The 24,146-nt window shown below is 38.2% G+C and overlaps 1 protein-coding gene across 17 annotated transcripts in view; it reads left to right on the forward strand.

Annotated features, from left to right (window-relative positions):
• RBPMS (RNA binding protein, mRNA processing factor) overlaps positions 1-24,146 on the forward strand; it is a 175,430-nt gene that overhangs the window by 68,685 nt on the left and 82,599 nt on the right. For 15 of the 17 annotated variants that reach the window (XR_008295909.1, XR_008295907.1, XR_008295908.1 and 12 more), the window contains 3 exons: positions 9,032-9,109; positions 12,079-12,117; positions 13,369-13,431. The exons of 1 other annotated variant lie outside the window; for it this stretch is intronic. Coding sequence is in view for 3 of the 16 variants with exons in the window: in XM_053216378.1 (XP_053072353.1) it covers positions 9,032-9,109; positions 12,079-12,117; positions 13,369-13,431 (180 nt within the window). In the remaining 13 variants the exon portion in view is untranslated. Of the gene's footprint in view, positions 1-9,031; positions 9,110-12,078; positions 12,118-13,368; positions 13,432-14,848; positions 15,493-24,146 lie in introns of those variants that run through there. One more of the 17 variants, XR_008295910.1, reaches the window with a different exon arrangement.

Consider the following 24,146-nt stretch of genomic DNA (forward strand, 5'->3'; position numbering starts at 1 on the left):
ACATTAGGGGATTAAAATTCAAACTTCAGTTTACAATACACAGCATTAATGAATATGTTTGAAAATCTTCATGTTTTAGCAATGCAGGCAGTATAATTGAATGAAGAGTAGGATTATGTGGGCTATCCAAGGTTGAAACAGAGTTAGCCATCAGAAAGGTGACTTAAAAGGGACTAAGGGAAGCCAGCATTGATAAGGAGAGGACTAGAGGTAAGGGGGTAAAGCATCCTGATTTTATAAGGAACTTCTTATTGAACTCTAGGAACCTGACAACCATATACTATGTTGGACAGCACTCCATGAACTTCCTAATGAAGTTAAGTTCTTATACGCGCACATTTATGTATGTAGTTTCCTGGGAAACTCTAAATTCCTGACTTGTTTCTGGTACCCACCTCCCTTTGTATCTGACAGGCCTAAGGAAGTTTCTTAATAATGAGGTTAAGGGCCCACATGTACAGACACATCTGCTTATTCTTGGGTAGTTTCAAACCCTAGAAATTCTTGATTTATCTCTTATCCTTTTAGATATATAGCAGACATGAGGTATGGCCTAGGTTGGACTTTGGTCTTAAGCAGTCGTATAACCCTGGGAGATGATGAGACCATCTGATTGACTATAAATTGACATTGGGTGGGGCCAGGATATCTCCTCAGTGAACACAGTGGTGTGGTATACCCAATGCTAACTTGCTGTCTCTGTTTCCTTTGCATATTCTGAGCCCTGCACATATGAGTTTATGGAACCATGGTGGTTCCACTTCTGTATGTGCTCCCATGAGTCTTCTTCCTTCTTTCCCTGATCTTACTGGAAACTTTCTGATCACTTTGGCAAACGCACCCTGGTGTCCAGGGGCCCAAAGTAAGACTATAAATTTGGTTATTCTGTGGATACTGATCTTCTACAACTGAATATCACTCAGGGCAAACATTAGTGGATCCCTCAGAGCTAGGAAGACTTGCAATATGGATAATTACGTTTTAGATGATTAATCTAAAACTAAAACCTGGGAGTTTATAACAACATGGTAATAACCCTTCTATCCCATGGTTAATCGGTCCTTGGTGTCTGTAGCAACCTGGCCTCCTGAACCAAAGCATAACCTTCCCAGGGCTGGTAATGGAATGTGTCTTTAAGTCCAGTAGGGGGCCAGGAGAGTGGAACTTGACCACTTATCCCATCTTGAAATCGGTGCCAATAAGAAACTGGAGCTTGACCAAAGGCCGGTCAGTTTCTCTTGAGCTGCAACCAGAATAAAATTCCTGGCAGACCATTTTAATGATTGTGGTAATCCATTTTCATAGTGGCAATACATGAATGCGAAATCATAGCAGGCCAACAAAGCGGCCTTTGGAGATGAGATGACAAAGCCATCCTCAGCAGGATTCACTGTTGGGAGTTTCTTGTTTCAGGTGATACTTACAGAAGAAGCAAATAACTAAACCCATCAATATTCATTTAAAGAGAGTAAAATAATCTGTATGTAAAATTTAAAAACCGGGCTCTGAACCTCTTCCCTGCCTTGTGTGTTAAAACAGCCCAGTGCTATGGGGTTTATGCTGCAGAGATATGTGGAGCTCTTTAACTTTTCTGTCCCTGAAACCAAGTTTATATTACATGATCTCCCAGAAGAAAGCTGGCACTTCCTTCGGAGTTGGAGAGTGCATGATCCCTGTGTTGTTGTTTTAGTGGGAAGTAGGGTGTTGACAAACCAAGAGACCCTTTTGACTGAAGCGAGGATGGTCCTGCTCCGAGGGCCTTAATTTAGAGTCATTGATGCCTGTTTTTAGTTAGATTTTATTTTTGGTGAAGGTACAAAGAAACACTGACTTTTGTCAGAATTGGAATGTGAAGCAAATTAAATGAATATATATACTTCTGCTGGATCAAATTTGTCCCTATGGAGCCACAGGCAGAAAAGTGAGACCAGCTAAGGACAGAAGGATAGGTTGGACCCAAGGTTCCTATTTCCAAATGAAGGAGATCTCTGTGGGCTGTGTGTATTCTCTTTTTAAGAAATGGTTTATGCTTCTGAATATTTAAATGCCTACGTGTATAAATATGTAAAATTAAAGTTCTCTGTAATAATTCCACCTTCCCTGCTATTGACAGAACAGTAATTTAGAAAACCTTATTTCAGTACCTTTTTTTTTTCTTAAGCATCTACTAATAACAACACTTGAAAGAATTAAACTGGGGTTATAGACAAATTCTGGTGTTTGCCTTTTCACTTAATAGGAGCCTTTGTCAGTAGACATGGTTATCTACTCATCATTTTAAATGTGCAAGCTAGTAATTTTGAGTATTTTTTCAAAAAACCTTGTGGATTGTTCATTCATAGTGGGTTTGGGATTTATTTATACATAAGTATGTTTAAATCATTATTAAGTTGAAATGGGAGTGATTTTACTAGTAACCATATATTGATCTCTCTATGTTATTGTGTGTACAGTCCTGAATTTTTGTGATCTGTTTGTCTTTTGGTCTACGTTTTCAGTCTTTTTCGTTTTTCTCCCTTGCTTGTGATTCTTTTTATCTCCTTTCCTTTTCTTTTAAACTTGTCTCTAATAATGTTAACCTTTTCTGCCTTTTTGTCATATGAGTATTTGTCATTTGATGTTGTAACCATACTGATCTAGGTTGTGCCTGGGAAATTTGGTTACCTCCTCTTGTTTACCATGTTGTCAGCCAGAGGTGTCGACATGCAAGCATTTATTGTCTCCTGTGAATATACAGTATTCTTTTGTAGATTTCTAAAGTAATCCAAGAGAGATTTATAGACTATACACTCTGTGCCTAGGATTATGCTTACTACCAAATAAGAGACTGCAAACTCTAAAACAATTTGAAAGACCTTTGAAACACCCAAGTATATTTACAGATAAGAATGGGTACCCCAAAAGAAAGACTTAAACCTATAGCACCTTTGAAAGCCTCTTTTGGAGTTTGCATTTATAGGTTTAAGAACTTGGGTAGGTGGATAGAGAGCTTGCAGGGGATAGGTTATCATAGATAGAAGTACCCTATGGGCTTCACTCATTAGAATGATGCAAATTCGTGACTTCCGTAGTTAATCATGAATCATTTAGAAAATGAGAACTAGCTTTTCCCAATCCTGTGAATTTGAGATGTACCTCAAGAGGTCAGCTCAGAGCAGCTAGAAGTGATCCCTAACATCTTCTTATAAACAACTAAAAAACATACACAGAAAATGCCCGTAGGCCTAGAGTCTTTGGCCGCTATGGTGTTTACCAGATAGGGCCACTGGCTGTAAAGTGTGATTCCTGCTGTGTACTGAAATGAAGCATTTGTTGGTTTATATTTTAATGTCTAGATTACCTGCAGGATAATGTGTGTTCTTTGTTAAACATAGGATCTTTCCATTTCAAGGCCTACTTTGACCTTTCTGTCCAGGAAAACACAAACCTGACACAATGACTTTACTTACTAAATTAGAGTTTATTGAAGTCCGTCACTGAAACGTGGCTTGTCTTTCTGGTGGGAGCTGGCACCGCCACTGAAGAACACATGGTTAGTTTTATCCAAAATGTAACTAGGGCCTCTAGAGGGAATGCCAGATAAGTGAGCAAAGAAGTCTCCTTGCTCTTACTGTCCAGCACAGGAGATTTCTCCTGGCATTTCTTTCAGTTCTTTTGTGGTAAAGATGAAATCGGAGGTATATCCACAGAATCCATTAGAGTCCCTTTGGGATAGAGCTGTCAGCAGCTTCATGTCTTGCACTTCTATGAGGCATGTTGTGTCCTTGACTAAGAAATGTGTTTCCCCATGTGTCTGATAAAGTAAACATCTGTGATGCTAGAGGCATAGTGCCAGGCACATCTGTGTCCACAGGCACTTCTGGTATGTTAAGGGCTGCCTTGGACAGTGATAGACCTGCCACAAAGTTCATTTGGTATCATTCATTTGTTATTTGGGGGACCTTTTTTTCCTGACTGTTTGATCATTTATGTGTCTCAGACTTTTCTTTCACTTTTGGTTACTTTGTGAATGAATTAAGCTTTCTGTTATCATATTTATTTGCATGTTCTGTCTCCTTCACTGGTCCTAAGCTCCCTGCAAAGCAAGAAGCATGCTTTTTACCTTTGTGATTTCCACAGACATGGTAAAGACAAATGTTTTGCTATATAATGGTTAAGATTAAAAAAAAAAAAAAAGCATGGGGGTGAACTAAACTTTTCTTTAAAAAAAAACAAAACTTTTTTTTAATGTTTATTTTCTTTCCGAGGGGGGGAGAGACAGACCGCGAGTGTGGGAGGGGCAGAGAAAGAGGGAGACGCAGAATCCAAAGCAGGCTCCAGGCTCTGAGCTGTCAGCACAGAGTCCGACGCGGGGCTTGAGCTCACAAACTGCGAGATCGTACCTGAGCCGAAGTCAGATGCTTAACCAACTGAGCCACCCAGGCACCCCCCCCCCTTTTTTTTATCCCCACGATCTAGAGCCCAGTCACAAGGAAAAAGCATGAGTTAGATATTCAGGAAGAGTTTTTTCCATTCATTATCCATGATTTTTTTTTTTTAACTTCAATTTCCTAGTCTGAGGAGATCTAAAAAGGATTCAAAGCATGTAGATTCCAAGCACTGTATTTGTGAGCTTTAGTTGTACTCATAAATATATAATGTAACTATTTGAAAATTATTTCTCCTAGCCAATGTGTTTTGTCAGAGGAGAGAATCTCTCTTCAGTGAGAGAAGAGATATCTTGGCAGCTTCTTGAAACAGATTCACTAGATTATAGGAAATGTAACTTGTGTCCATGTGTAAGTAAAATACTAGACATTTTAGTTGCCTCCGGTTTGAACAGAATTACTGCTTTGAGCCTCTTGTCATCTGTGAGTGCGTGGCAAGCTTAGGGCTAATGGGAGTTCAGTTTTTTTTCATGTATAACACTTTGAGATACTAAAATCAGCGTCACTTCTAATTCTGAAACGTTTACATGAAAAGTTTCCTCTGTAAATTTAAAAATTTTTATTGATGTAAATACTGACATTGTTTATAGTTTCCTAAAGAAAACAATAAAAATCTAGGCAATTCTTCACAAAATAAAGTTACCTAGTACATGCATATCATAAAAAAAAGTATAAATAAGCTAATAAACATTAACATCACTTCTTCCACCACTCAGGGCTAAACCATATAAATATACCCATTTTTGTGTATATGTCCTACAAACGCATGTTATACCTCTCAATACATGTGTGTGGGCTGTTTTACAGAATAAAATCAAACGATTTGTACTTTTTCCTTGAACATTCTTTTTCTTGGACATAATTTTTATTGCATAATATTGCATTTTGATGTAAATGAACCTTTATTTAAAAAATATTTTTTTAACGTTTTTATTCATTTTTTGAGAGACAGGGTGTGAGCGGGGGAGTTGCAGAGAGAGAGAGAGAGAGAGAGGGAGGGAGGGAGGGAGGGAGGGAGACACAGAATCTGAAGCAGGCTCCAGGCTCCAAGCTGTCAGCACAGAGCCTGTCACAGGGCTCGAACTCAGGAACCGGTGAGATCATGACCTGAGCCAAAGTCGGACACATACCCGACTGGGCCACCTACGTGCCCCTGAACCTTGATTTATATCAAGTAATATTTTGATAACCCCCAGATTTCTATTTTGCTGGTAAATTGTTTGACTTGTAAGTTTGTAAAGTATTTTTCTTTAGAACAATACTATAAATGGTAGTTTATTTTCTAAGTTAACTCCCTAAATTTTAATTAATATCTGTCACATAGCTAAATGGACAAATGGCACTCCAGTGTTTAAACCGTAGAATCTGCTTATTACATTATTTCCTTGGAAATTTGTAATCCAGTCAGTACCTGGCATAATGTCAGACATAATGGGTACTCAGCAAAATTTGAGTGAATGGGAGCTGGGGTTCCCTCTCTTCCAGAGTGTCCTGGCTAGAGCAGCCAGGGACAGATGGTGTTTACTTACTTGGACTGTGGGAAGAACATTGTTGATGGCAGGGAGGGCATACTGGATACAGGATTCCCTCATCATCTGTGTCTTTGGCAGTTGTCAGTAATTTGGCCTTAGCTTTGGTAAAACAAAGTTCCTGGAAAAAGGAGTCTTTATCTCTGGCAAAGTTGAGGGAGACGGGAGAAGGCAAAAGGTAAATTGAATCTAATCAGCATTTGTAAAACAGTACTATCCAAGAGCAATGGAATACACATTTGTTTTTAAGTACACAGCATTTATCATGTTATGGGCCATAAAAGAAGGAATTGAAGGGCAGTTTTTTAAAAATTAAGCCTTATACCTACCATATCATTCAGCTCTTCCACTCCTAGGTAATTAACCAAGAAGAAAGAAAACATATATCCATACAAAGACTTGTACGAATCGATGCATGTTTATCTCCAAAGCCATTTTATTTGTAAAAGCAAAAACTAGAAATAACCCAAATGTCCCATCAGTTGAATGGATAAATGAACTGTGGTGTATCTATACAACCGAATACTACTCAATAATGAAAAGGAATAGACTATTAATCAACAGTGGATGAATCTCAGAATAGTTATGCTGAAGTTAAAAAGCCAGTCAAAAAGCATACATACTTTATGGCTCCATTTGTAGAAACCATTGCACCATCCATAATCCTAGTGACAGAAGGCACAGATCAGTGATTGCCTGGGGATGTGGATGGTAGGACAGGGTAGCAGGAAACTTAGGTGATGGATATGTTAATTATCTTGATTGTTGTGCTGGTTTCATAGGTTATAATATGTGGAAACTTATCAAATTGTAGGGGTGCCTGGGTGGCTCAGTTGGTCAAGTATCTGACTCTTGATCTTGGCTCAGGTCATGATCTCACGGCTGGTGGGACTGAGCCCTGCTTTGGGCTTTGCACTGACAGCATGGAGCCTGCTTGGGATTCTCTCTGCCCCTCCCCTGGTCATGAATGTGCATGCACACTCTCTCAATTAAGTTTTTTTTTTTTAATGTTTATCAAATTGTAAATAAAATGTACAGTTTATTATGTAGTTGGCCCTTGATCTCTGTGGGGATTAGGAGCACCGATCGTCTGCACAGTCAAAATCCACACGTAACCTCTGTCTCCCTTATTACTTAACTCTCCTAATAGTCTTCTATTGACTAGGAGTTTTACCAGTAACATAAACACATAGTTTATATGTTATATATTTTGTATGCTGTATTCTTACAATAAAATAAGCTGAGAAAAGTTATTAAGAAAATCATAGGGAAGAGAAAATACATTTACGGTACTAAACTGTATTGGGGGAAAAATGTGCCTGTAAGTAGACCAGTTAGTTCAAACCTGTGTTCGTGGGTCAACTGTATATCCATTATAGCACAATAAAGTTATCTAAAATATGAATGAATAAAAATAAGGCCCTCATGATTCTGAGGCTGTTTACATCATCATAGTGTTGATTACACACCTGCATGCAAATGGCATGACATTTTACTGTCTGCTGGGTCAATAAAGGGTCTTGCCTGCTTTGTGCTTCTTCACAACCAGAATCAATAGAAAGTGTTAGGGTTCTAGAAAATCTCCCAGTTTTGCACTGAGGAAAAATCTAGATTTATAGATGGTTAACAATATGGCATTGAATTTTTCTTAAGGTAGCAACATGATTTCTAATGCCGAACTTCATCAAATTGTATCAGCCTGAGTAGAGAAGAACAGAATATGTGGGGGTGGAGTCAAATTTTCTAGAAATAGAGTAGAATGGTGGTTACCAGGGGATCAAGATGGGGGAGACAAGATGTTGGCCAGAGATTACAAATTTCCAGCTAGAAGTTGTAGAAGTTATGGGTATCTAATGCTCAGCACTGTGATTATAGCTAACAATACTGTATTCCTTATACTGGAAAGTCAGAGTAGATCTTAAATGTTTTCACCACAAAAAAAGAAATGGTTGCTTATGTGACGCAGTAGTTAACGCTGTGGTGGTGATTACCAGTATATAAGTATATTGAACCATTACGTTGTACGTCTTAAACTTCCACAATGTTACATGTTCATTATATCTCATTGTGTGTGGGAAGGTGTAGAAAACTTGACTGAAGGCACACAAAACACTAAAATAAGTAGAAAGAAAACATGGCGATGATAATTCAGTGATTTTTCCTTGCCTATTCAGTGAACACCAGATTCCTGAGGCATTGACTTTTGATGCCCCCTGTGGTTTGCTCTTCAGATACCTGTTCAGTTTTGGCTCACCCTTCTCCCAGAATATACTGTGCCATCACCCTCTTCATTGCCTTGGTTATTAGTATTTTCTCTGCCTCTGAGTCTTGCCCGTTTCCTCTTACACTTTGTATCTGTGTGATAATATTCTACCTAATCATTAAGTTCCCAGTCAAATGCTAACATGTTTTTTCTGATCCTCCCAAATGAAAGTGTGTCGTCAGTGTTCTGTATTGTAGTAGAAATTAATCACATAATTTGTACCTTAGGCCTCATGGGGTATAGGTCAGTGAAGTCTTCCCTGCTGTTTTGGAACTGAGCAGATGGAGAGTTATGCATTTTGGCTACTATTTAGATGTGTTAAATAGTCAACAAACTTTTTACATTTATTAAAATTAATTGTTAATGCCGACGAGGGAGAGGCAAGGACAAACAGGAAAAACCAAAAATTGTTCCGATTTTTATTTTGGAACCATGTTTTGCAGTCATTTGATATAGAGCAGACAAGTGGTAGATTTGCTGTTCTCATGACTTCTGTTTTTCTTAAGCTCCTATTTTAACTCTGTAGACCTTCTCTTCCCTTCATAGTGTTAGAACCAGGTAGTGGCTAATTGGGAAAGGAGAAATAAGTTTGTAAACTTAAATCAGCCAGAGGTAATTCACTCTGAGTAATTCCATAGAAATATTCAGGAGTTGCTTATTGGCATCTTAATGTTAGAATGTTAGTTGGGTTATGGAAAAAATACTAACTGGGTAGGACTCGTGAAGTATATGAAGGAATGTATTTTTGAGATTACAAGTGATAGCTGTTCTTGGATTGTTCACTGTCTTGATCACTTCTGTTTATTTTCCAGGTCCGGACCCTATTTGTCAGTGGTCTCCCTCTGGATATCAAACCTCGGGAGCTCTATCTGCTTTTCAGACCATTTAAGGTACCTTTTCTCTGAGAAATTATAAAAAGCGACAAACAGTATGTGTATAAGCTTCATGGGGGTTTCTGCAGGAAGAAATGATACGTTTGAGAAAGCATCTTGTAAAGTGACCTTTTTACAGGGTTGGTCAGTAAAGAAGATTTAATCACTCAGTTCCAGTGTATAGTCTTAGGAACGGCTGAAATTGCCTTTTGTCCTCCCCAACAGCTAATCTAGAAAAGTCTCTTTTACTAATGTGGACATGCATCTGACTCTTTGGCATGTAGAGCAGGCTTCGTGTCTTCCCTGTTTATCGTCTGCCAATTGGGAGTATTCTTGTGAGTGCAGACTACTGAAAATACCATCAATTACTGTTATTTATATTGCCAGTGCAGTAATATAAGTCAAGCCCTATTCCTACAAGGTTTATTAGTTGGAATACTGTTGTTAATATTGTTCTTTAGATACATAAGTTAAGTGTACTTTTAAACTAAGTATTTTTAGACAAAGAACATAACCACCATTACTTTTTCTGTGAGAAGAATGTCCTAAATCTCATACAAAGTAAAATAGAATTTTAAAGAATTACTTGGTGTGCTGGGACATCACGAAATGCTTAACACAGTTGCCTGTCCATTGGGACTATCACGATAAAATCACTTTAGAGATAGTTATTTAACGTTGATAGAATTGAGAATGTAACAGGTAATTGGACCACCAAGGAGAAACCTTGAAGGCTAACCTGTGTGGAGGATAAGAGAAAGATGGGACCGGGTACGTTGTGGGCTGGAGGCCTAGGCCCTCAAGGAGAGCATGTAGAAGTTGTGATAAATTCAGGGCTTGTGTCTGAGCTGGTCAGTGAGAACATGTTAGCAGCAGTGCCTGTCCAGGAGCACATTTAGGATTAGGTGGTAGGCCATCTTGATTAATGATGAAACATCCATCCTGTTGAAGCATGACCCCAGCCACAGAGGCAAGACAGACTGAGCGACAGAATTCAGCTTCTCAGGGAGGAGAGAGTAGGATGTAACAGCTGAAAACATCTGGGTAGGAAAGGAAGAAAGAAGGTTGAAGGGGCAGCCAGCTAAAAACCAACAAAGGTAAGAATCTAGCTTACGTGCTAGGAAGGCACCATGTATTAATAGACCTGCCTCGATTCTGATAGCCATCCCCTTACTGTAACAATGATGACAGTACAGAGGGAAACAGAAGGGTTAATCATGCTTAGCTGAGAGGAAGTGGGGGAGAAAAGATGATGGTGTGAGGAGAGTGTCAGCTTCATAGGATTTCCTGAACATCTTTTGCAGGGTTGCCATTTCTACTGTCTGTCCCTTTTGTAGGATGAGGACTTTTTAATTGATTTGATCATCTAAAAGGGCAGAATACTGTTAGGTTTTTGTGTGTATAGAGAGATTTCGCCAGCAAGCTTCTTACATGAATTACCCCTATTGAAATCTCACCACACTCAATTCAGGTGGGTTGGCCTCAGTTTTTCAAATGAGGAAAGTGAAACTTGTATAACTGAATAAATTTTACTCCAGTTCACACATAACAAATGGCAGGGCTAAGATTCAAACGCAAGCAATTTGCCTCTGCCATCCATGTTCTGAACTAGTCTGTGATACTGCTTTTCTGTTTGTGACTTGGGAGCACAATATATCGCTACCTGTGGTGTTGTACTTGAGTGAAATATCCATTTGTCCTTTGCCTCTGAGGCCTCCAGAGTGTTTAAGCCTCCAAGTTTTTCAGAGACAGTGCACCTTGAAAAAGGAAGAGGCAGGACTATGAATCATGACCTCTCTGGCCAGAAGAGCTCAAGGCCTTTGAGGTAAAATGTTTACAGTAGCTAATTGGTAACATAGTTCTCTGTTGAGAAGATACGAGGAAGAATCAATCCCAACATCCTGCCCAGAAACCCCAACGCTAGAGTCAGGACCCTGGTACATTCCCAACAACCCTCTTTTAATTAAAGTCCCTGGAGGCTGACCCTAGTCTGCAAATCTGTCTTGGCACTGATATGTGTGGTGGTCAATCATGTCAAGTGGTGTTTTTTTCCCCCTTGTGTCATCCATCAGTACAAGCCACCAGCCATTGATTATTTTCAGAAATAAACACACTTTGTTATCCTTATCCTGAGGAGCCAGGAGGGGCGAAGCGAGGGAGTGAAAAGGGAGGGTTTCTATCCTCCTTGAGGATGAGCTGCAGTAAAAAGCCAACAGGGAGTTTTTGCATGTTCCAGTCGGAATACCAGCATGAAAACTGGCTGCTTCAATAAGTAAGCAAAATAACGCAACAGAATTTAGCATCACTACCTGCTAAACTTTTCCTGGCAGTTTTGAAATTTTGCATAAGTAGTTCTACCTAGTACATTCGTAGTGTTTTCATGTTATTTTATAGCAAACACATGACCAAGTCATCACATACTTCCTATCTTACTGAATTTACTCCCTTCACTCTTAGTTCTGTAAAATGAAACAGACCTGTTGACAGGAACCCATCTTCCTACTATTTTATAATTTCATTGAAAAAAAAAAAGGATAGGAAACATAGATACGTGCATAAATTTCAGGATCTGATTTGTTTTAGGCCTTAAATGTGGAAGCATAGGTAGATGTGTGTGTGCACGCGTGTGTAAAATTTGCTTTCTCAGAGAGGCGTTTGTAAGAAGAGTTAGATGGTCAGGAGTCAAAGGACTCATTTTTACTTGAGCAAGATGCTATTAAAATTGTTTTTTGGGGGGTGCCTGTGTGGGTCAGTCAGTTAAGCCTGCAACTCTTGATTTCTGCTCAGGTCATGATCTCATTCATGGTTTGGGAGTTTGGGCCCTGCTTTGGGCTCTGTGCCAACAGCATGGAGCCTACTTTGAAGGATTCTTTCTCCTTCTCTGACTGCCCCTCCCTTGCTCGCTCACTCAAAAAAACTTTTTTTTTTTTTAATTGTTTTTTTTTCTTATCTTTTTTGGTCTAAATTTGGTTCTTCTTAATTTTCAGGGCTACGAGGGTTCTCTTATAAAGCTCACATCTAAGCAGGTAAGAATTTCAAACTTGCATATAAATGATCCAATTCTATAATAAATTTGAATTGACTTTCTTCAGGAATGTTACGGGGGCTGAGCATTCTCCTTTTTTAATTCTCATTAGGATTTGAGTTTTGTTGTTGACTTAAAATTAAGGGTGAGATTGGTTAGGAATTAGCACAGGAAAATGATTCATAATTCCATTGTCTCCAGCTAGGATGTCTGAGGCTGTCCCTGAGGAAAGCAAACGTAATGCCTCCAGCATGGTTATATTGGGATTGGTCTGTATATTCAAAACAAATTATCCAAACCCACTTTTATTCCCAATTCTTCCTTTAAAAAAAAAAAAAACAAACATGTAACAGACAAAATTTCGCAGTGTATAAATATCTGTTGACGAGGACTCATGCTGTCTTTCTTGTGTTTCAAACTGCTAAAATCAGGCATAGTCCCCAAGTCTAGAGTGGAGCACAAAAGGTGCAGAATGGAGGGTGGCAGTCCATGACCCTGATAGCTTCTAGAAGCTTCTTGAAGATTTTTAACTATGTGCTTCCCCCGCCCCCAAAATGCTGAATACCTTAGCATGCTCACCTCTCAGAGTCACTTTTCATCTCTCAATAAGATATTCTCTGATTCATTATAAGTAAGCTGTGTTGCAAGCATCTTTCTGGACTAGAAGTCCAAAGGGATTATCACTCCTCTCTATTCAGTTGGAACAATTTGGTTTACCCAGCTAGTTAAACTTTTTTAAGGTATCCCTTGGGATTTGGCATGGAAATGCATTTTGTAAATTTGATCATGCAGTGAGAGTACAGGGCTTTTATCATTGTGTCATTGTATTCCTTGCACTTACAGTGTACCAAAAGGTGATTCGGTTCTCTTTCCATTTTAAAAGATGAAGAAACTGAGGTACAGTGAATTTGATTTAGGAAAGTAGAGCCTCTTGACCCAAGTTTTCCTCTATTCTCTTGTTCACTGCTGCTCACCTTCCAACCCCTTCTAGATTTTTTTTTTTTTTTTTTTTATGATTCTCTAAATCCCCAGCTGTGCCCTTGAAGAACCACTCTCACAATCCCTTTTGATTCATGTTAGAAATTTGGCTAAGCCACTGCGTCATGATTCTTTTGAACTGGCTTTCTTATTTCTTCTACCCATTGCCTGTGGTCATTTCTTTATCTTAGCTCTTCAGTTTGACATCACCTTTGACCCAGAAAAATCTATATCCCCTGATTTGTTTTTTCTTCATATTTTTTTCTTTCCTCAGCCCGTAGGTTTTGTCAGTTTTGACAGTCGCTCAGAAGCAGAAGCTGCAAAGAATGCTTTGAATGTAAGTAGTGATGATGTAATCATTGGTGTTTCCTTGTGAGGTGGGGGGAGGTAATACAACCTCTTTGGACAGGAAATCACATGGATGGAATATGACTGCTCAATCTGATAGGGAGGGATTCATCAATTAGCTATCTAAAGAGATTTTTCCTGGGGTGCCTGGGTGGCTTAGTCGGTTGAGCATTGGACTTCGGCTCAGGTCATGATCTCACAGTTCATGGGTTTGAGCCCCACGTCAGGCTCTGTGCTGACAGTTCAGAGCCTGGAGACTGCTTTGGATTCTGTGTCTCCTTCTCTGCCCCTCCCTTGCTCACGCTCTGTCTCTCTCTCCTCTCTCAAAAGTAAACATCAAAAAATTAAAAAAAAAAAAAAAAAGATTTTTCCTTGAATTGTGGTCACATGTGCAAACTATTCAACAATGCCCTGCTCTTCTCCAGCTTTTACTGTAATGTTCAAAATACCTGACAATGCCTTATTTTAATTCGGCCCAATCAGTCCCCATGGTCATGTGCAGTTTAGTTTGGCCATTGTTATATTCTCAAAGGCTAAGGCTAACCCAAGAGTAGATCAAAATCTTGGCTTTCCTCATCTCATGAGACTTACATTTTAGGTATGTGGCTTTTTTTTTTTTCTTTTCATTTTAAGGTTATAGTCTTTATTATCCTGGTTTTCCCCAAAGACATTGTGCTATAGTAAATGGCTGTCAGCTGTAACTGAGTAGAGATACCTGTGTTTGGTCTGTAGGCTTCTTGTCTACATATGTTTTGAGACTTGCCAGCTTTATTTTAGCAAATATTTTCCCCCTTTAGTATGCCAGGAAACAAAACGACTTAAGAGGAACCAAGCTGAGAGAAGGTGAAAGGAAGCAGCATTTGAGTTCCAGATGCTGAGGGCTGATCCTGAGGTTAAGAGTTGTAGTGAGAATTCTGGATCCATCCTGCTTCAGGCAGTTGGCCTAACTGGCTGTGAATAAGATTGATGAAAGTGGCCAAAAGGATTTAGGGTACTTCTTAAAAGGCAAGTGGCCCCTAGACTGTTGCAGTCTGAGTGTGATGGTATAGACCTTTGTGTTGCTATGGAACCTGCAGGTGCTCCTCCCAGCTGCTCCTTTGAGCACTTGGGTGCTAAGACGGACCATACCGAGGAAGGCTGGAGGGGAGACCTGGTGTCCTGGAGACTCCGAGGGCCAAGGCAGAGGGCCTCCAGGGGGTCTGTTTAGTCATCATAATGGTGTCATTGTGACATGATCTTGAAAGGTTTTTAACCTTTGGAAAAAATGTACACACTCTCAGATGAAATGGTTTGCTTGTTGTTCTGGAACATCTTTGGAATCCAGGAGCTCTCAGGAGCTCAGGATTTTCCTGGATTTGGATAAAGTAACCTTCTGGTGAGAAAAACTGGTTCCACACCCTGTTTGTCTTCCACAGAACAAAATGTAAACTAATTATTTATTGCATACCAGTGGTACACACCAAAATGTAAAAATTATTTTGATTTTACCATTACATGGATATAGCCAGAATTTTCTCAATATAAACAAATTTTAAGCATATCAAAACTGATTCTGTTTAGATGGTGGTGTTCTTTCATTCTTGCCACCATGTTCTTTGTTGTTGTTGTTGTTGTTGTTCCTATAAAGGAAGTTAAAAGCAGTTGAAGCTTGTTTACAGAATGGGTTTTCCATGGCTTTACTGTCTGAAGAACACTAGGCTTTTATATAAAGTGGACTTCTCTCATCTGACAAAGTTATCTCACGGTAACTTGGGAAGCACTCCAAGTGAAACAGTTCAACTTCTATTCTATTCTATGGACCTAAGGGTAACTCTTAATATTTACCTGTGGATTATTGAACCTGAGCTTGCTTCTGCTCAGAGGCTGACTTATGAGTGCAGGGCATTTATTGAGCTCTTGGTTGATTTCTTTCTTGACATTTTAATTTTTATATATAAAGCATGAGAGGTCTTTGTACCTTAGAAACCATCCTGTTGTTACAGTTCTGGGAATGGAGACCTGGAAAGGATGGATGGCTCAGTCAGGAAGCATATTAAAACTACAACTAGAAGTAAGCCTTTTGCATCTTAATCCTGTCTCCTTTGTACAACATCTTGATGCTTGCTTCGTCCATGGAATGTTGCTGTGTTTTTCCTGGTGGCGGTGACAGACTATTTAATGCATATTGTCTGGGACAAATGGTCATGATAAAGTTTGGTGTTATGTGACAATGGAGCAGGATTTCTTTTCTCTACAGAGAAAATGGGCCCGTTCAGGACAATGTACTTAATCATGAAGCCGACACATTCTATGATCCCACATATTCTGTTTTCAGGGTCATCTTTTCTAATAGGTGAATTTAAAACATACGGTACTCCTAGCTTTTAGAAAATTTTCTCCTCTCATGTCATTTGTCCAGGCTTCTCTCACAAGCTTTTCCTCACATTCCTTTGGGGAAAAGTTCCACGTTGTAATGTTTTGTCTTATTCTACAATTGAAAAACTAAAGCCTCAGTCCAGTAAGTCTCTCTATATAGAATAGTTCACAGTGTTATGAACCACTTTTCCATGCTTCTCTTGTTTTTCTCAGTCATGGTTACTGTCTGGTTATTAGTATTAATAATCAGTCTTTTCCCAAATGACTGATTTTTAAATGTGCTTTCTTCCATTTTTGGATTAAGTCACTTTGATAATTTTACGGAAAAACATGTTCACATTGAATTAAGTGGTAACATTGAACTTTTATCAGGAGGTTATTCAAATCTTCTAAAGTAAATACAGTGTATTTTGTTTTTACAGCAAAAACTCCCAACTTAAGCTAAAAATAACCCAAACCCAGACTTCCCTTCAGGTTATCTATGGTTCCATTAATCCACATGATTAGAAACCCCATCCATTCTTTAACCTGACAGCAAAATATCTGACCTATCCTTCACCCTTTATACACGTTTGTAATTTCCATACTGGCAGTTTACTGTTTTTCATGCTGATGGAAGGGGTTGCTGATAAACCAAAGTGTCTAGTAATCTTTAGGATTTGTTTATAATTTTGGAATGTAAATCAAATATGGTGAGTAATATTGAGAGTTACCGTGGTTTAGTAAAAATTTGTGCAAGTTTTAAAAAGAAACTTAGGAAATAGAGCAGGTATAAGGGTAAGGACCCTGAGCAGAGGTGAGAATAAGCCATCCTGGCTTCCTACCAACTGTGAAGACCCCAATATTGCCACTGTTGCCTCGCTGAAATCTTGTTTTAATAAATAAGAGTGATTTGTAGTTAACACTTCAGATCGACAGGCTTGTTGTGGTCCTTGCTTGTGTAAGTTTCCATAACAGGCATTGTCTTACTCTGGTGTTTGGGAATCACTCATCTAAAGTACAGTTGACCCTTGAACATCACAGGGATCAGTGGCTGACCACCCCTTCAGTAAAAAACAAAAACACATAAATAACTTTTGACTCCCTCAAAACTTAATATTCTACTGTTGATCAGAAGCTTTATTGATAATATAGTCAATTAACACATATTGTATGTTATATGTATTGTATATTGTATTATATGTATTGTATATTGTATTTTTACAATAAAGTAAACTAGAGAAAAGAAATGTTAGGAAAATACATTTACAGTACTGTATTTATTAAAAAAAAGATTTTTTTTTCCATGTAAGTAGGCCCACAGAGTTCAAACCCATGTTGTTCAAGGGTCAGCCGTACCTTGGCAGGTTGTGTGTGAACCTCTGGAGTATATGTGCCATTTTGTTTGAAATACCTCTTCCCCTAATTTTATATAGTTGTTACTGGGCTAGGTTTTATTATAGACTCTATTGTAAATTATTATATCAGAATTAGAGAAGTCAGATGCAATCAAACTATACATCACTACAATTTGCCTTCACAACTAAACATTGCCTAGATAAACACGATAATACACGATAATTGGCTTTCTCTCAATTATACTAGTTGATGTAAAATATCTCTAATTATTGTACCCCCCAAGTCTATTGGATTCTTCTTAAGTTTATTGAGATATAACTCACATAGCATACAACCCATTTAAAGTGTACAGTTCAGCGAGGCACCTGGGTGGCTCAGTGGGTCAAGCATCTGACTTAGACTCCGGCCATCATCTCGCAGTTCTGAGTTGAAGCCCTGCATTGGGCTCTCTGCTGTCAGCTCAGAGCCCGTTTCAGATCCTCTGTCTCCCTCTGTCTCTCTCTGTCTCTCTGCCCTTCCCCCGTTTGCGCTCTTCCTCAAAAATAATTAACTATTAAAAACACGCTTAAAAATTGTGCAAGTCAATGAGTTTTGATGTCATTCTTAAAATTATACTTAAAATTTTGCCATCTTAGTGATTTTTTAAGTGCACAATTCAGTGGCGTATAATTACATTCACCGTGTTGTGCAGCTATCACTGACGTCTCTTTGCAAAACTTTTTCATCATCCCAAACTGTGTAACTGTTAATCAGCACTTCCCAATTTTTCCTTCTAGCCACTGGTTAACCTCTAGTTTATTTTCGGTCTCTAGCCTATTCTGGATATTTGTCCTTTTTGTGTTTGGCTTCTTTCACTTAGTGTAATGTTTTCAAAATTCATCCATGTTGTAGCCTATGTCAGAGCATCGTTCCTTTTTTGGCTGATATATTATTGTTATATGGGTCTACCATCTTTTATTTATCCATTCATCTGTCGATGTATGCTTAGGTTATTTCCACCCTTTTGCTCTTGTGAATAATGAACACTTCAGTGAACATTGGCATACAAGTATCTGTTTGAGTCTCTCTTTTCAGTTATATTAGCTATATACCTAGGAGTAAAATTGCTGACTCATATGGTAATTTTATCTTCCACCTTTTGAGGAACTTCCAAACCTTTCCATAGTAGCTGCACCATTTGAAATTCCCCCCAGTAACGTATATGGGATTCCAATTTCTCCATATCTTCCCCAATACTTGTTTTTTAAATTAGGATCATCCTAGTAGGTATGAAGTGGTGATTGGGTTATTGATAAATACTTTTTGACTGATTTCAATAGATTTGGGTTCTTTTGGAATCCTACCTGACAGAAAATGTTTCTTTTAACAGGGATTAGTAACATTTCTGTGATGTCAATTCTAATCAATAGAACTGTGTTACCATTAAATAGCTTAGTTTACCTGTTAATAAAAGAAGGGTAGGAAAAAAACCCAACCTTTACATGATTCATCCTTAATAAGTTAAGACTTAGGATTTGTGCTCTTTTATGTACAGTATGCAAGACAAAAAGGAATGGTATTTTCTCAAGGTCTAAAAAGACTTTGGAATAGAAATTAAAAAGCAGTTTGGTTTTGAAGAGGAAAAGTGCAGTCATGCAGACTTACAGTGCAAAGAAGCCTTAATAAAGAGAAAATGAAGAGAAATTGAGGGTATGTAGTATTAAATTCTTAATGATTGAGGAAATTTATCAGTTCAGTAGCGGGTATGGTAAAAAGAATTTTTAGGAAAATCTTTAATTTCTAAGAAAGCATGTTGAAAAGGTACTTGATACTGTCACATGTTGAGAAAACAGCCCATCTAATCCAGGGAAACTTCTGCTTTTCCATCCACATAAATTCCCAGCATTGAAGTAAACACTATGGTTATTTATATCACCGTGATTCCAGCCTTGTACACAATTTAATTTTGTTGAATAGCTTTAGCTCTCCAACTATCGAATTACCAAACAGTATGGCATTAATGAATCCATTAGTTCTATACCAGACTCCTCCTTATACACAGGGATATTATTCACTTCCAAAAGTGTTAAAAGGAAATCGAGCCAAAACACTTGCAGATGTTCTAAATGTGAACCTCTACTAGGAGTATACTTTCTTAGTGAAAAGATGTGGCCATAAAGTGCTGGTACAGACTCTGAGTACTGAGGGACACCAGGGCAGTCAAGATAGGCACTGGTCGCACAAAGATATTTTGGCTCTGGTTTGACAGAAGTCTGGACAACAGTCTCTGTTTCCTGTATCACAGGTTTTCCTGATAGGTTGTGCAAGTTAGGACTTTTGATCTTAATATTTGTACAGCTTGTGAGTTAGGTGAATTATTTCCACTAAACAAAAGTTTTCACAAACACAAGCATCCAGATGGTGTATTTCAGCTCCCCCTCACCAAGCACTATGTCAATATGTTTCTTATCAGTTTTAAAATTTTCTCCCTAAATTTCTCTTTGCCTATTGCTCAATATGGTTGAAGAGGCCCAATTAGTGTGATCCCAGCTGGGACTTTTGGATGGGAAATATGCAAGGCTGCCAGATGAGATCATGAGTCCGATCTAATGTTTATCTGTTAAATCTGTTTATAACTGCTTACTCTTGACTTGCAAAGTTCTAAGGCAGCCATTTGACGTCACTGGGTTCGGGACTATGTCTGTGCCGGTCAGTATAGAGTTGCTATGATGCAGGGTTATTGGACTCTTGTCTTTTTTCTCAACCCCGTGCACTTTGGGACTTGACAAACACTCAATCCAGCTAGCCCCATCAAAAAAATTTGAGATAGGTTCTCCACAAAAGTTACATCACCAAAAGTGACTCATAACCCAAATACAATGTAAAAAAGTAAAAATAGTAAATGATTGTTTAATAACTTCTAGAATCTGTCAGATTATTTTTCTGTGCTTTTCTCAACAGTGGTCCTGCATTTTTGGGTTGTTATAAAACCTTAGGATGGTACAGCACATAATTTAAAAATTGTTCTGAAAAACAACTAATGAAGATGAATGCAAGGAATTTGTTAAATTTCTAATTAGAGTCTTTGCCTGAAGAAAAGTAGGTTATTTAAATCTATTAAGCATTCACATAAGAAACTGGACAATACAATGCTACTAAAAGAAATCCTAAGAAATGTAGGGCCACCTGGGTGGCTCAGTCAGTTAAGCAGTCGACTTTGGCTCAGGTCATGATCTCACGGTTCGTGGGTTCAAGCCCCACCTCCGGGCTCCGGGCTCACAGCTCGGAGCATGGAGCCTGCTTCAGATTCTGTGTCTCCCTTTCTCTCTGCCCCCTCCCCTGCTCTTTAAAAAATGTTTTTTAAAAAATGCTAAGAAATGTTAACATCATCCCCAAAGGAAACAAGCAGGAAGAGCCACTGATTCTCACACATAAACTGATTTATATTCCAATGATAAGTATGTGTGGAAATCTCAAGTTCATCAGCTGTCACATGGCTATGTGAAACAGCCCTCAGACTTTGCATTGCAGCCTTTTTTTGAGGACCTAACTTGTTTAAACTTAAACTCCCTTTTAAATAGCTATTTCGTATTGACCTATCTCCATGGTTCTTCAGGTGATTCAGAAATGTTGAGAATCTATTTGCCTCTTTTGTAAATGTAAGTAGAAAATAAAGTTAGTGTTTATGGAACACGAAGTGCAAAGAATGAGTTATTTGCTAGGACTCTTGCTAAGAAGCTGGGCCAGTTTTAGAGTGAAAGCTCTCTAGGCCATTCACATTGCTGATTTTTCTGCAGTGCAGCACATTTTGGCCCCTGAAATCACTCTTTATTGTAAAATCACTTTTTATTTTTTAGTGAATGATCATACCATCCTAATGACTAGGGGTTACAGAGCTTCCACACTGGCTTAATGTCTCTGAAATTCTGCACAGATTTTAACTTTTGGCCCACAAAGCTTTTGTCTTACTGTATAACTGGAATGCTTCAGAACATTTTAAAGACTTGGGGAGTAGGGATGGGACTTGACCCCCCCCCCCACCTTAAAGTGGAATAGAGTGTTTTGACAAGACATTTGTCAATGGCTATATTCTTATTTCCTCACAAGTACATACATTATGAGTTATTTTCTTTCTTTATAATTAGTGTAACCTTTTCATGCCATTTTAATGGGTATTTAATAATTATTACATAGGAACATTAAAAACTTTAAAATTACAGAACCATAATAGTCAAGGACTTTTATGTACATAAAAATAAAGGGGAGGAGAAATAGAGTAAATGCTTCTGGAATATGAAGATAGATAGCTATATAACCTGCATTGTAAATATGGGATTAGGAGGAATAAGAAATAGTTCTAATGAACATGATTATACGGACTAATCTACAATCTTAAAAATAATACTGTCTCAAAATGCTAATATTTATACAAAAGTAAACCATGAAAGATACTTTTAGGACTAAAATCTCTAAAAATGTAGTAAATTTCAATAGAGAATTATTGAAAAATTAAGTGGTACCTAGAGTTACCTGGACATTGAATAGCAGGATCTAAGTTTTTGTTTTCTAGCCGTAGTGGGGCAAGTTAATTTTAAAGATTAATGTTTTAAAATTTTAGATTAAAAGATCTAAATAATTCCCCTAAAGAATGCAGTTGTGTAGAAATTTGTAGTGTAAACTAGTAACCATTGGTTCTCTTGTATTTGAATCATTTTTAATCCATTTTGTCCTTTATTTGCCTTACGTAAACCCTCGCTCAAAAGTAAATGGATGAATAAATACACAGGACTTAAAGAATAAATTTGGAAACATATTATGGGAAATGAAAATAAGTTTAAATGGAAAGGAATTCATGTTCTCAAGCAGGGTAGTTTATAATAAAGGAGCAAAACAGGCAGAGTATAATATAAAGTGTTACTGTACTTTCAAAACCATGAATAAAAATCAGAATTCACACAATATTACAGTATAATTTTTCATAGAATTTTAATATTCATATAGAAGGCCAATGTAATTGTGCAAATGAACATTGAACAGAAGGCAGAAGAAACTGTTGAGGGTTACAGGTCCTGGCTACACCTCAATGAAAAAAAGCAAACAACAAGGTTATGAAAGAATCAGGCTGTTTACACATCTTAGAATGCTAAATAAATGAAAACACTAATGGAGGAAACCTTTTTAGGTTTAGAAAGGTCCTACCTAACTAGTAGGAAGATGTTGACTTTTCCAGCACTTTACCATGTCATCTTGGTTTATCTGTAGGGGTGTTCACCAAAATACTAAAAACCTACTGTGTATTTGGTAGGGTAGTTCTGTGTATTTCTGCAGAACATTAAGTGTTACTGTGTTGGTACCTGTGAAAAGGTGCCTAAATCTCTAAATTGAGACTGAGAGAGGAGAACAGAAAGTTGCTTCTTGGTAACCAGTTATCATGTCTGAGAGACTTTCTAGTCAAAGGCAGTGTAATAAAAGTGTCAGTCAAGCTGACCTGGTTCAAATCCAGATTCTGCCACTTACTGATTCAAGACCCTCCTCTGGACCACAGTTTTCCTCCCATTAATATTCTGTTGATAGTACTTATCTCAAAGGGCATAGGGATCAAAGTAAATGCGATAGATAATTTTAAAGCCACTCGCACTCAATAATAGTAAGAATTCTGGTAATTAATGGGGATGATGATCTTCACAAAGGACTGGTTTTTATTCCTTAAGCCCCCTTTGCTACAGTCTGATTTTAAAATAATGTCTGTAGAATCCCAAATTCCACTAGGTTCAGAGTAGTTCTGAAGACTTATTTGTATTATAATTAACAGTAAATTAATCATCAGTCCTTTCTTGGAGCTTTTTTGGGAAACAGAGTTGCAATATGGTCCTTAATATTCTCAAGCCTTCAAAATATTGCAAGCCCAACAAACGCCCCCCCTCCTTTTGTCCATTTCAGGTTCCAGTTGAATCTGTTTAAAACCAAAGACCCCACATCCATTCCATATAAATTCTTTATTTAGCAGCCAGTGAGATTCCTTAGTTAATTGTCAGACAAGCCTTTTTGCAGAGAGGTTTAGCCTCAGCCTTGTTAGATCACCAGTAAATGGCCTGAGGTAGTGCGTTAGAACAGTGGCAGAGCACTGATTTAAGTTGCTCAGAGGTGAGATCAGTTTTGACCTATTTTAGTTCTGTTCTCAGTGTAGCGCAGGAAGTACTTTGCAATCAACTTCTGAAGTTTGGACTTGTTTACATTCTTTCTTACTAACTTGTGCCTAAGCCCCAAACTCTTGGTTGGAAAGAGAGCTTGCAAGGTCTGTGCTAGATAGTTTTTTCAAAAACCAGTTTAAGGAGCAAATGCTCCTCTCTTTTCTTATTTCTATATTTTTACTGTATTCATCAGAGAACAGATTTTTTTTCCCACCCATGAATTGATTTATCTGTAGTGGTTTTTTTTTTTTTAACTTTTTTTTAATGTTTATTTTTGAGAGAGACAGAGTGGGGAGGGGCAGAGAGAGAGGGAGACACCGAATCTGAAGCAGGCTCCAGGCACGACGTGGGACTCAAACTCACGGACTGTGAGATCATGACCTGAGCCGAAGTTGGATGCTTCCCCAACTGAGCCACCCAGGTGCCTCTGTAGTGGTATTAATATGTGACTTTGAGAACCAAATAATTTATTAGTATAGGTGGCACTCATTTTTGCCCCCAGTAAAGTTGATTTCCAAAAATATGTATTTTTAAATGTAATACAGCCTTCCTAAAGAATTGCTGTTATCCTGTTATGCAGCTTAAAAATCAGTAACACCTGTGTACACGTTTTCTACTTACTATTGGTATTTAGTTTTAAGATGACCTAAACTTGGTTGTGCATAGGTTATGCATACATCATGTAGGAGATGCCCCTGGATCTTGTTGATGGGAGGAGTGTTCATTGATGAAAAACTGGAAAGTAGGAACAAGGCTATAGAAATATACTTGGAGGCCTGTTGTGGGCTGTTGTGTCTGATCTTTAAATGGAAGTCTTTCCAAAATGGTTTTGGAAAGTTGA

This window comes from Acinonyx jubatus, chromosome B1 (genome assembly GCF_027475565.1).
Source record: "Acinonyx jubatus isolate Ajub_Pintada_27869175 chromosome B1, VMU_Ajub_asm_v1.0, whole genome shotgun sequence".
NCBI lineage: Eukaryota > Metazoa > Chordata > Mammalia > Carnivora > Felidae > Acinonyx > Acinonyx jubatus.